Source organism: Entelurus aequoreus, linkage group LG18 (genome assembly GCF_033978785.1).
Source record: "Entelurus aequoreus isolate RoL-2023_Sb linkage group LG18, RoL_Eaeq_v1.1, whole genome shotgun sequence".
NCBI lineage: Eukaryota > Metazoa > Chordata > Actinopteri > Syngnathiformes > Syngnathidae > Entelurus > Entelurus aequoreus.
The window spans coordinates 4,068,979-4,081,085 of record NC_084748.1 but is presented as its reverse complement, the minus strand read 5'-3'; the positions used below and the strand labels follow the sequence as shown (position 1 = coordinate 4,081,085).

General features: G+C 37.4%; 1 protein-coding gene across 3 annotated transcripts in view; it reads left to right on the top strand.

Moving 5' to 3' along the window:
• Positions 1-9,677, top strand: part of ube2kb (ubiquitin-conjugating enzyme E2Kb (UBC1 homolog, yeast)) — a 32,628-nt gene extending 22,951 nt beyond the window's left edge. The window contains exons 1-7 of one of the 3 annotated variants that reach the window (XM_062026320.1): positions 526-848; positions 2,104-2,197; positions 5,521-5,579; positions 5,641-5,723; positions 5,787-5,886; positions 5,949-6,077; positions 9,186-9,677. In XM_062026320.1, the coding sequence (XP_061882304.1) occupies positions 786-848; positions 2,104-2,197; positions 5,521-5,579; positions 5,641-5,723; positions 5,787-5,886; positions 5,949-6,077; positions 9,186-9,260 (603 nt within the window). In that variant the 5' untranslated portion in view covers positions 526-785 and the 3' untranslated portion in view covers positions 9,261-9,677. Of the gene's footprint in view, positions 1-525; positions 946-2,103; positions 2,198-5,520; positions 5,580-5,640; positions 5,724-5,786; positions 5,887-5,948; positions 6,078-9,185 lie in introns of those variants that run through there. The other 2 variants (XM_062026321.1, XM_062026322.1) reach the window with 2 other exon arrangements.
• The last annotated feature ends 2,430 nt before the right edge of the window (positions 9,678-12,107 follow it).

Sequence of the window (12,107 nt, the reverse complement as noted above, 5' to 3'; positions counted from 1 at the left end):
TATATAATATTATAAAATTATATAATATATATATAATTATATTATAATATTATTAAATTATATAATATATGTATATACAAATATATATATAAATATATATATATATATACACATATATATATATAATATAATATTATTAAATTATATAATATATATATATATAATTACAATATTATATTATCATATATTGACACCTGCAGGCAACGAAGCAGGGCGAAACTTTCTCACGGTGTGCAGCAACAGAGCGACCAGAGCGGCGTGTGCTGCACGTAATATATAATATATATATATATATATATATATATATATATATATATATATATATATATATATATATATATATATATATATATATATATATATATATATGACCAAGTTATATTACCCTGAGGTGAACGGCTGTAAAATTGGCTAAAAGAGTTAGCATGTGTCAAGGACCAGGTTTTATTATTAGGGGGGTGGGGTTAGGAGTCTTGTGTATGGGGGGCCCAGAATGTGGTGGTACCGCCCCTGCCTGCGACCCTACTGGGGACAAACAGTATAAACAAGTACATCTATGTAGCAGTGTAACAATGTCGTGGCGAGAAAATGCCGGAAGGTGGGCTTGAAAAGAACGCAGGCCGACTGTTTCCACCGCCAACGAAGCTTCCAGCGGACGCGGCGACGTCAAAAGGGTAATTACGTCATGAAATAGTGTCGGTGACGTCACAGAGACGAGGGGCCCAGGAGAGTCGGGTGCGAGGCGACAAGGAGCCGCAAGGAGTGTGCATCACCACGGCGACATCATGACCAACATCGCGGTGCAGAGAATCAAGCGGGAGTTCAAAGAAGTGCTGCGGAGTGAAGAGGTACCACCACGGCAGCACTTTAAGCTAATAGCCTCGCCATTTTCTCTTGAAAACAACACTTGCTAGCTAACTTCCGCTAGCAGCAGCGCCCATGATGGTGTGTTCAAGACACGTCGGGGACTTCCTACGATAGTTGTGTTTGTCGTAATGTGCCACATTTGTGTGCCGTCCGTGATGGTGGTTACAAGAGTGGTGGTTGTGTGTTTGATTGGAATACAAATGGCTTCTGACATGTTGTTGTTGCCAGGTGTGTGCCGTGCTAATGACAGATTCCTGGCGTCTCCCCTGACACTTGAACGCAACACCACATATTTCAGATGCAGTACATTTTTCATGTTGTCTGTTTTATTATATACTTGTCCACTTTGTTGACAATACCATTTTAATGTTGTCTATTTTGTTATACACTTGTCCACTTTGTAGACAATACCATTTTAATGTTGTCTGTTTTATTATATACTTGTCCACTTTGTAGACAATACCATTTTAGTGTTGTCTATTTTGTTATATACTTGTCCACTTTATAGATAATACCATTTTAATGTTGTCTATTTTGTTATATACTTGTCCACTTTGTAGACAATACCGTTTTAATGTTGTCTATTTTGTTATATACTTGTCCACTTTGTAGACAATACCATTTTAATGTTGTCTAATTTGTTATATACTTGTCCACTTTGTTGACAATACCATTTTAATGTTGTCTATTTTGTTATATACTTGTCCACTTTGTAGACAATACCGTTTTAGTGTTGTCTATTTTGTTATATACTTGTCCACTTTGTAGACAATACCGTTTTAATGTTGTCTATTTTGTTATATACTTGTCCACTTTGTAGACAATACAATTTTAATGTTGTCTATTTTGTTATATACTTGTCCACTTTGTAGACAATACCGTTTTAATGTTGTCTATTTTGTTATATACTTGTCCACTTTGTAGACAATACCGTTTTAGTGTTGTCTATTTTGTTATATACTTGTCCACTTTGTAGACAGTACCGTTTTAATGTTGTCTATTTTATTATATACTTGTCCACTTTGTAGACAATACCATTTTAATGTTGTCCACTTTGTAGACAGTACCGTTTTAATGTTGTCTATTTTATTATATACTTGTCCACTTTGTAGACAATACCATTTTAATGTTGTCCACTTTGTAGACAATACCGTTTTAGTGTTGTCTATTTTGTTATATACTTGTCCACTTTGCAGACAATACCATTTTAATGTTGTCCATGTGTATACTTTGTAGACCAGTAAGAACCAGATCAGTGTGGACATGGTGGATGACAACTTCACAGAGCTCAATGGTGAGATAGCAGGTCCTCCAGATACACCTTATGAAGGCAAGTATGTTTGGATCCATCTTATTATTGGTGTTGTTAATGATTATATTATATATATATATATATATATATATATATATATATATATATATATATATATATATATATATATATATATATATATATATATATATATATATATATATATATATATTTAAATATATATATATATATTTAAATATATATAATTTAATTAGATTATCCAAAAAAATAGTGCTCGATACCGTGGTAGAGCGTAATATGTATGTGTGGGAAAAAAATCACAAGACTATTTCATCTCTACAGGCCTGTTTCATGAGGGGTTTTCCTCAATCATCAGGAGATCTCCTGAGGATTGAGGAAAACCCCTCATGAAACAGGCCTGTAGAGATGAAATAGTCTTGTGATTTTTTTGGTGTAGTGGCCTCCAAACTAAATTACCCAGGCACTAAATAATATTACAAATATTTTAGTATAAGTATTATGTAGCATGAAAATAAAACACAAAACGTGTCAAATATAATAATAATAATAACATTCTATAATTTTTTTTAAAAGTTTTTTTTTTTTGGTCCAAAAAATGCATCAAATTTAATTCAAGTTTGAGTCAAATATTTAAACATTTTTTTAAAAAGTGTGAAAATTGTATTGACCTCCAACAATCTTTTGCTTCTGGCCCCAATTTAGCCAGGCACGTAATAATAATAGTAACAATATTATTATTACTATTGTTTTATTATTATGACAACATAACGTAATATTAAAAAAACCTGTCAAAAATAATGTTTTTGGTTACATTAAAAAATGCATCAAATTAAATTTAACTTTGAGTCAAGTAATATAACAAAAAGCTTTTTACACACACACAAAAAAAGTGATATAATGTAATGGCCTCCATGTGCTTAGGACCCCAATTAATTAATTAATTATTATTATTATTTTAGTCCATAAAATGCATCAAATAAAATTCAAGTTTGAGTCAAATATTTTAAAAAAATTACACAAGTAAAAAGTGTGAAATAAACTAAATCCTGCTTAAGACCCCAATTTAGCCAGGCAGTAAATGATACTAATATTCCATTATAATTATTATAGCATAACAATGTAATACAAAAGTTGTCAAACATAATAATTATAACATTATATAATAATAATAGTAACACAATTATTTTAGTTCATACAATGCAACAAATGAAATTCAAGTTTGAGTCAAATATTAAAAAAACTTTCACACAAATGTACAAAAAAATGTATTTAGGGCCCCAGTTTTGCCAGGCATTTGCCAATAATACTAATAATGATAACAATTACAGTAATACTATAATTGTACATAATAATGTAATAGAAAATGTGTCTAATATAAGAATAAGTGAGCAAAATGGACAAAACTTGTCAAAAGGTGAAAACAAAGAAGCGGGCCACACGCTGAGCAGTGACTAGTAGTGAAGTGCAGCGTTCATAAATGTCACGCCCTGCTTTTTGCCTGCAGGCGACGTGCAAAATAAATGAGTACAAACAGACAAGGTTCGCACACGCACAATTATTTGGCTCCAAATTGAAAAGTTGACAGTCAAAGAGGTTCCGGAACGCACGTCAAAGTTTCACTGTGCAAGACTTGTCCCGATACAAATATTTTCGTAAAATGTATTTCGATACTCTTCTAAATAAAGGGGAACACAAAAAATGTCATAATTATCTCTTGTTTTCACAAAAAATGTTAGAGTACATGAAACATAAGTTTATTATTGTCATTTAGTCCTTAAATAAAATAGTGAACATACTAGACAACTTGTCTTTTAGTCGTAAGTAAACAAACAAAGACTCCTAATTAGTCTCTGCAGTAACATATTGTGTCATTTATACACCTATTATTTTCTACACATTATGAGGGACAAACTGTAAAAACTTTATTATTAATCTACTTGTTCATTTACTGTTAATATCTGCTTATTTTCCATTTTAACATGTTTATCTACACTTCTGTTAAAATGTAATAATCACTTACTCTTCTCTTCTTTGATACTTTACATTAGTTTTGGATGATACCACACATTTAGGTATTGATCCGATACCAAGTAGTTACAGGATCATACAATAAAATACCTAATAAACCAATACTGATGAAGAAATACTGATGTAAAGGGTAGGTGTCGCACCATTTTCTGTTTTAACATGTTCTATCTACACTTCTGTTCAAATGTAATAATCACTTATTCTTCTCTTCTTTGATACTTGACATTAGTTTTGGATGATACCACACATTTAGGTATCGATTCGATACCAAGTAGTTACAGGATCATACATTGGTCATATTCAAAGTCCTCATGTGTCCAGAAACGTATTTACTGACTTTATAAACATAATATGAATTTTAAAAAAAGGAAAAAATATTTTTTTAACCTCTTAAGGCCCAAGCTGTTTTTTTATTTCTCTTTGCTATTTGGGCTTATTGGACCCTAATTACAATAAAAACTAAGAACCATCTTTTGATATGATGTACTTAGTCCATAAGTACACAAACGTGTACTTCATGTTTAGTGACATGCTAATTCTTATTTTTACACTTTTTTTTCTTCAAAATACCATTGTGTCTTATACTCTTCTGACACCACCAGATGGCAGTATAAGTGTCCACATAAGTGGCCATAAGACCCCAATTCAGTAGTGTACACAATTTTGGAAATAAGAGCTAAAAAGGTGCTGTCCAACCATGTGGCCACTAAGCCTTATAGATAAAAAATATTGATGTAGTCATAGTAGTATCGACTAGATACGCTCCTGTACTTGGTATCATTACAGTGGATGTCAGGTGTCGATCCACCCATGGCGTTTGTTTACATTGTGAAGCATGTTTAGCTATTCCTCGTCCTGCAGTGATAACGATACTTGTAAGAAACGTACTTTGTCGCCATGGAGACGAGGATTAGTGATTAAAGAAGTAGCTAAAACACTGTGGATGGATGTTAGCCGCATGTCTTAAAGCAGCTCTTCCTGAGGGTGTTTCAGTGTTATAACTTCACCTTTATCTCGACTTTTTACACCAAAATGCGTCCGTTCTCCCTTTTCTGTCTACACACTGTGTCTGCTTGTAAGTACTCTGTGTGCGCGCGCTGCCCAACATGCTCCTTTGCTCCTAAAACCAGCAATGTCACAACGCATGCCCGTTGGGAACCGGTACTTTTCAAACAGTATAGTACCATTTTGGATTCATGAGTAGCATGATACTATACCAGTACTGGTATACCGCACCACCCTACACCGCACTGTTATTTACTTTTACAAACAGACTTAAGTGCAGTGTTGTTTTTCAACACTTATGCAAGAATAATATGTCTTCCCTGCAGGAGGAAGGTATCAGCTTGAAATCAAAATACCAGAGACGTACCCCTTCAACGCACCCAAGGTATGGCCATGAACACCAACCTTCACATTTCACAACACTGACACACCTTCGCTACTTGAAGATTCGATTCATCACCAAGATCTGGCACCCAAACATCAGCTCTGTGACCGGCGCCATATGTCTGGACATCTTGAAGGACCAGTGGTGAGTGAGACGCGGTAAGAAAAGCCAACATTGGACTGAGGTGACGTTTGCGGTGTGCATCAGGGCGGCCGCCATGACCCTGCGCACCGTCTTGTTGTCCCTACAAGCGCTCCTCGCTGCCGCAGAACCCGACGACCCGCAGGACGCTGTGGTGGCCAACCAGGTAGCGCGTGTGCTGGTGTGGTCTCCCGTGTGTGTTGATGTGGTTTCTCCGTGTCCCCGCAGTACAAGCAGAACCCGGACATGTTCAAACAGACGGCCAGGATGTGGTCTCACATCTACGCAGGCGCCCCCCCGCCCTGTCCCGACCACACGGGCAAGATAGACAAACTGTGCGCCATGGGCTTCGACAAGGTCAGGTTCTACTTGTGTCACGTGTCCATGGTCAAGGCACTTGGGTGCACTGTGCTTTAGAGTAGTCAGTGTACAGCAGGGCTGTCAAACTCATTTTACATGGGAGAAAAATCTACTCCCAAGGTAAAATCACGGCACCATAACTTCAAAGAAAAGACAAATTCAGGCATCAAATGTTGTGGCGGGCCACAAAATGACGTGGCGGGCCATTAATAACTGAGCAGGCCACATAAAATGATGTGGCTGGCCACAAATGACATGGCGAACCACATAAAATGATATGGCTGGCCACTTTAAAAGGATGTAGTTGGCCACAAAGGACTCAGCGAGCCACATTATAATGATGTGGCGGGCCATAAATGACTGAGCAGGCCACTTAAAATGATGTGGCTGGCCACAAATGACATGGCGAACCACAAAATGATATGGCTGGCCACTTTAAAAGGATGTAGTTGGCCACAAATGACTCAGCGAGCCACATTATAATGAAGTGGCGGGCCGTAAATGACATGGCAAACCACATAAAATGATGTGGCTGGCCACAAATGATATGGCGAACCACATAAAATGATGTGGCTGGCCACAAATGACATGGCGAACCACATAAAATGATGTGGCTGGCCACAAATGACATGGCGAACCACATAAAATGATATGGCTGGCCACTTTAAAAGGATGTAGTTGGCCACAAATGACTCAGCGAGCCACATTATAATGACGTGGCGGGCCATAAATGACTGAGCAGGTCACATAAAATGATGTGGCTGGCCACAAATGACATGGCGAACCACATAAAATGATGTGGCTGGCCACAAATGACATGGCGAACCACATAAAATGATGTGGCTGGCCACAAATGACATGGCGAACCACATAAAATGATGTGGCTGGCCACAAATGACATGGCGAACCACATAAAATGATATAGCTGGCCACTTTAAAAGGATGTAGTTGGCCACAAAGGACTCAGCGAGCCACATTATAATGATGTGGCTGGCCACAAATGACATGGCGAACCACATAAAATGATGTGGCTGGCCACAAATGACATGGCGAACCACATAAAATGATATGGCTGGCCACTTTAAAAGGATGTAGTTGGCCACAAATGACTCAGCGAGCCACCTTATAATGATGTGGCGGGCCATAAATGACTGAGCAGGCCACCCAAAATGACGTGGTTGGCCACAGATGACTTAGCGGGCCACATAAAATGACGTGGCTCACCACAAATGACTTAGCAGGCCACATAAAATGGCATGGTGAGCCACAGTAAAATGAAGTGGCTGGCCACAAATGACTTAGCGGGCCACTTTATAATGATGTGGCGGACTACGTTACATGACATGGCGAACCACATTAGAATGACGTGGCGGGCTACTTAAAATGGCATGGTGAGCCACCGTGAAAAAAATAATGTGGTGAGCCACAAATGACTTAGCAGGCCACATCATTTTATGTGGTGAAACACATAAAATGATGTGGCGGGCGACAAATGACACGGCAAACCACATAAAATGATGTGGCTGGCCACAAACCACTTAGCAGGCTACATAAAATGGCATGGTGAGCCACAGTAAAATGATGTGGCTCGCCACAAATGACTTAGCGGGCCACATAAAATGGCATGGTGAGCCACCGTAAAATAATGTGGCTCGCCACAAATGACATGGCGAACCACATAAAATGATATGGCTGGCCACATTATAATGATGTGGCGGGCCATAAATGACTGAGCAGGCCACATAAAATGACGTGCTAGGCCACAAAAGACCTCATGAGCCACTTTAAAAGGACGTGGTTGGCCACAAATTACCTCATGAGCCACTTTAAAAGGATGTGGTTGGCCACAAATGACTGAGCAGGCCACATAAAATGAAGTGGCAGGCCACATAAAATGATGTGGCTGGCCACAAATGACATGGCGAACCACATAAAATGATGTGGCTGGCCACAAATGACATGGCGAACCACATAAAATGGCATGGTGAGCCACCGTAAAATAACGTGGCTCGCCACAAATGACATGGCGAACCACATGAAATGATATGGCTGGCCACTTTAAGAGGATGTAGTTTGCCACAAATGACTCGGTGAGCCACAAATGACATGGCGAACCACATAAAATGGCATGGTGAGCCACCGTAATATAACGTGGCTCGCCACAAATGACATGGCGAACCACATGAAATGATATGGCTGGCCACTTTAAGAGGATGTAGTTGGCCACAAATGACTCAGCGAGCCACATTATAATGATGTGGCAGGCCATAAATGACTGAGCAGGCCACATAAAATGATGTAGCTGGCCACATAAAATGATGTGGCCGGCCACAAATGACATGGCGAACCACATAAAATGATGTGGCTGGCCACTTTAAAAGGATGTAATTGGCTCAGCGAGCCACATTATAGTGATGTGGCGGGCCATACATGACTGAGCAGGCCACATAAAATGATGTGGCGGGCCACAAATGACACGCGAACCACATAAAATGATGAGGCTGGCCGCAAACCACTTAGCAGGCTACATAAAATGGCATGGTGAGCCACAGTAAAATGATGTGGCTCGCCACAAATGACTTAGCGGGCCACATAAAATGGCATGGTGAGCCACAAATTATTTAGCGGGCCACATAAAATGGCATGGTGAGCCACCGTAAAATAATGTGGCTGGCCACAAATGACATGGCGAACCACATAAAATGACGTGGCTGGCCACAAATGACTTAGCGAGCCACATTATAATGATGTGGCGGGCCATTAATAACTGAGCAGGCCACTTTAAAAGGATGTAGTTGGCCACAAATGACTTAGCGAGCCACATTATAATGATGTGGCGGGCCATTAATAACTGAGCAGGCCAATTTGAAGGGACGTGGTTGGCCACAAATGACTTACTGGGCCACATAAAATGATGTGGCGGACTATGTTAGACACGGCGAACCACATTAGAAAGATGTGGCGGGCCAAAAATGACTTAGCGGGCTACATAAAATGTCATGGTGAGCCACAAATGACTGAGATTTGGCCCCCGGGCCTTGAGTTTGACACGGGTGCTGGTAGAGTACTGCAAGCTAACATGTACTTTCCCAACATTCCACACAGAATGCTGCGATAGTGGCCTTATCTTCTAAATCCTGGGTCATCGCCATGGCAACAGAACTGCTCCTTAGCAACTAAAAGGCCAAGCAGCAGAAGAAAAACAAGGGCCCCAAAACTCACCAGCAGCCAGCATGGGCTCCTCCCGGGGTTTTTACTTTCTACTGCAAGCAGCGACCAGCCGCAGCAACACTCTGCTTGCTCCCTGTGTGGAATGTGTGCTTGGCCATACACGGATGCTTGTTTGCTACACAGGATTTTCTGGAACAACAAAGACTTTTTCAACAAGGCAAAAACATTTTGAACACGAGCAATGTTCCGTCAAGTTGAAAGAAGAGCCTTGTAAATAATGGCTGATGTTTATATTTTGCAGTCTCCTTGATGTCCAACATGGCAGCTTTTATGCTTCAAAACACTATTTACTTAGCCCCTCCCTCTATGCTCTTATTTATTTGGACTGTCATGGTGAATTAAAACAAAAAATAAAATTGTGTGATGGAGAACAAAAGGTCCTGCCTAGCGGGAATCTCATTTCTTTCAACATTCATTGTGGAATTGATCATCAAAACTACAACATTCCTCACTTATTCCATCAAAACAATAGATGTTGCCTTCACACAAACATTAGAATATCACGCGCCGGTTTGTTCAATTACAGCAGGGGTCACCAAAGCGGTGCCCGCGGGCACCAGGTAGCCCGTAAGGACCAGATGAGTAGCCCGCTGGCCTGTTCTAAAAATAGCTCAAATAGCAGCACTTACCAGTGAGCTGCCTCTATTTTTTTAATTTTATTTATTTACTAGCAAGCTGGTCTCGCTTTGGCAGACATTTTTAATTCTAAGAGAGACAAAACTCAAATAGAATTTGAAAATCCAAGAAAATATTTTAAAGACTTGGTCTTCACTTGTTTAAATAAATTCATTAATTTTTTTACTTTGCTTCTTATAACTTTCAGAAAGATAATTTTAGAGAAAAAATACAACCTTAAAAATGATTTTAGGATTTTTAAACACATGTACCTTTTTACCTTTTAAATTCCTTCCTCTTCTTTCCTGACAATTTAAATCAATGTTCAAGTAAATTATTTTTTTTATTGTAAATAATAATAAATACATTTTAATTTAATTCTTCATTTTAGCTGCTGTTTTTTCGACGAAGAATATTTGTGAAATATTTCTTCAAACTTATTATGATTAAAATTCCAAAAAATTATTCTGGCAAATCTAGAAAATCTGTGGAATCAAATTTAAATCTTATTTCAAAGTCCTTTGAATTTCTTTTAAAATTTTTGTTCTGGAAAATCTAGAAAAAATAATGATTTGTCTCTGTTAGAAATATAGCTTGGTCCAATTTGTTATATATTCTAACAAAGTGCAGATTGGATTTTAACCAAATTAAAACATGTCATCAAAATTCTAAAATTAATCTTAATCAGGAAAAATTACTAATGATGTTCCATAAATTATTTTTTTAATTTTTTCAAAAAGATTCGCATTAGCTAGTTTTTCTCTTCTTTTTTTCGGTTGAATTTTAAAGAGTCGAAATTGAAGATAAACTATGTTTCAAAATTTATTTGTCATTTTTTTCGTGTTTTCTCCTCTTTTAAACCGTTCAATTAAGTGTAAATATCATTAATTATTAATAATAACAGAGTTAAAGGTAAATTGAGCAAATTGGCTATTTCTGGCAATTTATTTAAGTGTGTATCAAACTGGTAGCCCTTCGCATTAATCACTACCCAAGAAGTAGCTCTTGCTTTCAAAAAGGTTGGTGACCCCTGAATTACAGAGTGAAACTAATACGACATGCAGTTTAAGATATTTCAATATGTGGTTTGGATTATGGCAGACAATTGATGAAAATTTCAGAAAATAGTAATACTGTAAACAATGATCATGAAATGATAACAAATCGACATTTGAAGTTGAATTGCTGATATGAATGACATTTTGCACAACATTTAAGTTGAGTTGAAACGGTCAGTTTAGCATTTTTTTCTTGATTTTTTTTGTAAAGTGAATTTACACCCACCAATTAACAATTTCAATTTATATATATATATATATATATATATATATATATATATATATACTACTGTTCAAAAGTTTGGGGTCACCCAAACAATTTTGTGGAATAGCCTTCATTTCTAAGAACAAGAATAGACTGTCGAGTTTCAGATGAAAGTTCTCTTTTTCTGGCCATTTTGAGCGTTTAATTGACCCCACAAATGTGATGCTCCAGAAACTCAATCTGCTCAAAGGAAGGTCAGTTTTGTAGCTTCTGTAACGAGCTAAAGTGTTTTCAGATGTGTGAACGTGATTGCACAAGGGTTTTCTAATCATCAATTAGCCTTCTGAGCCAATGAGCAAACACATTGTACCATTAGAACACTGGAGTGATAGTTGCTGGAAATGGGCCTCTATACACCTATGTAGATATTGCACCAAAAAGCAGACATTTGCAGCTAGAATAGTCATTTACCACATTAGCAATGTATAGAGTGTACTTCTTTAAAGTTAAGACTAGTTTAAAGTTATCTTCATTGAAAAGTACAGTGCTTTTCCTTAAAAAATAAGGACATTTCAATGTGACCCCAAACTTTTGAACGGTAGTGTGTATATATATATATATATATATATATATATATATATATATATATATATATATATATATATATATATATATATATGTATAAAATCTGCCATGTTATAGTAACTGCCCAAGATCATTTTCAGCGCATTTCAGTGGTTTAATGGCAGTTTAACCCATTTACGCTTATCAAAGCTCAGAATAATTGTGTGAATGCTCCAAAACATTCACACAAGGTTTTCTAAATGGATCTATTATTATTATTATTCTCCAGATTTTGGCGCGTGCTACCTTCCGCATTTTTCATCCCATTCAAACCGTACCAACTTCAAACTGTTC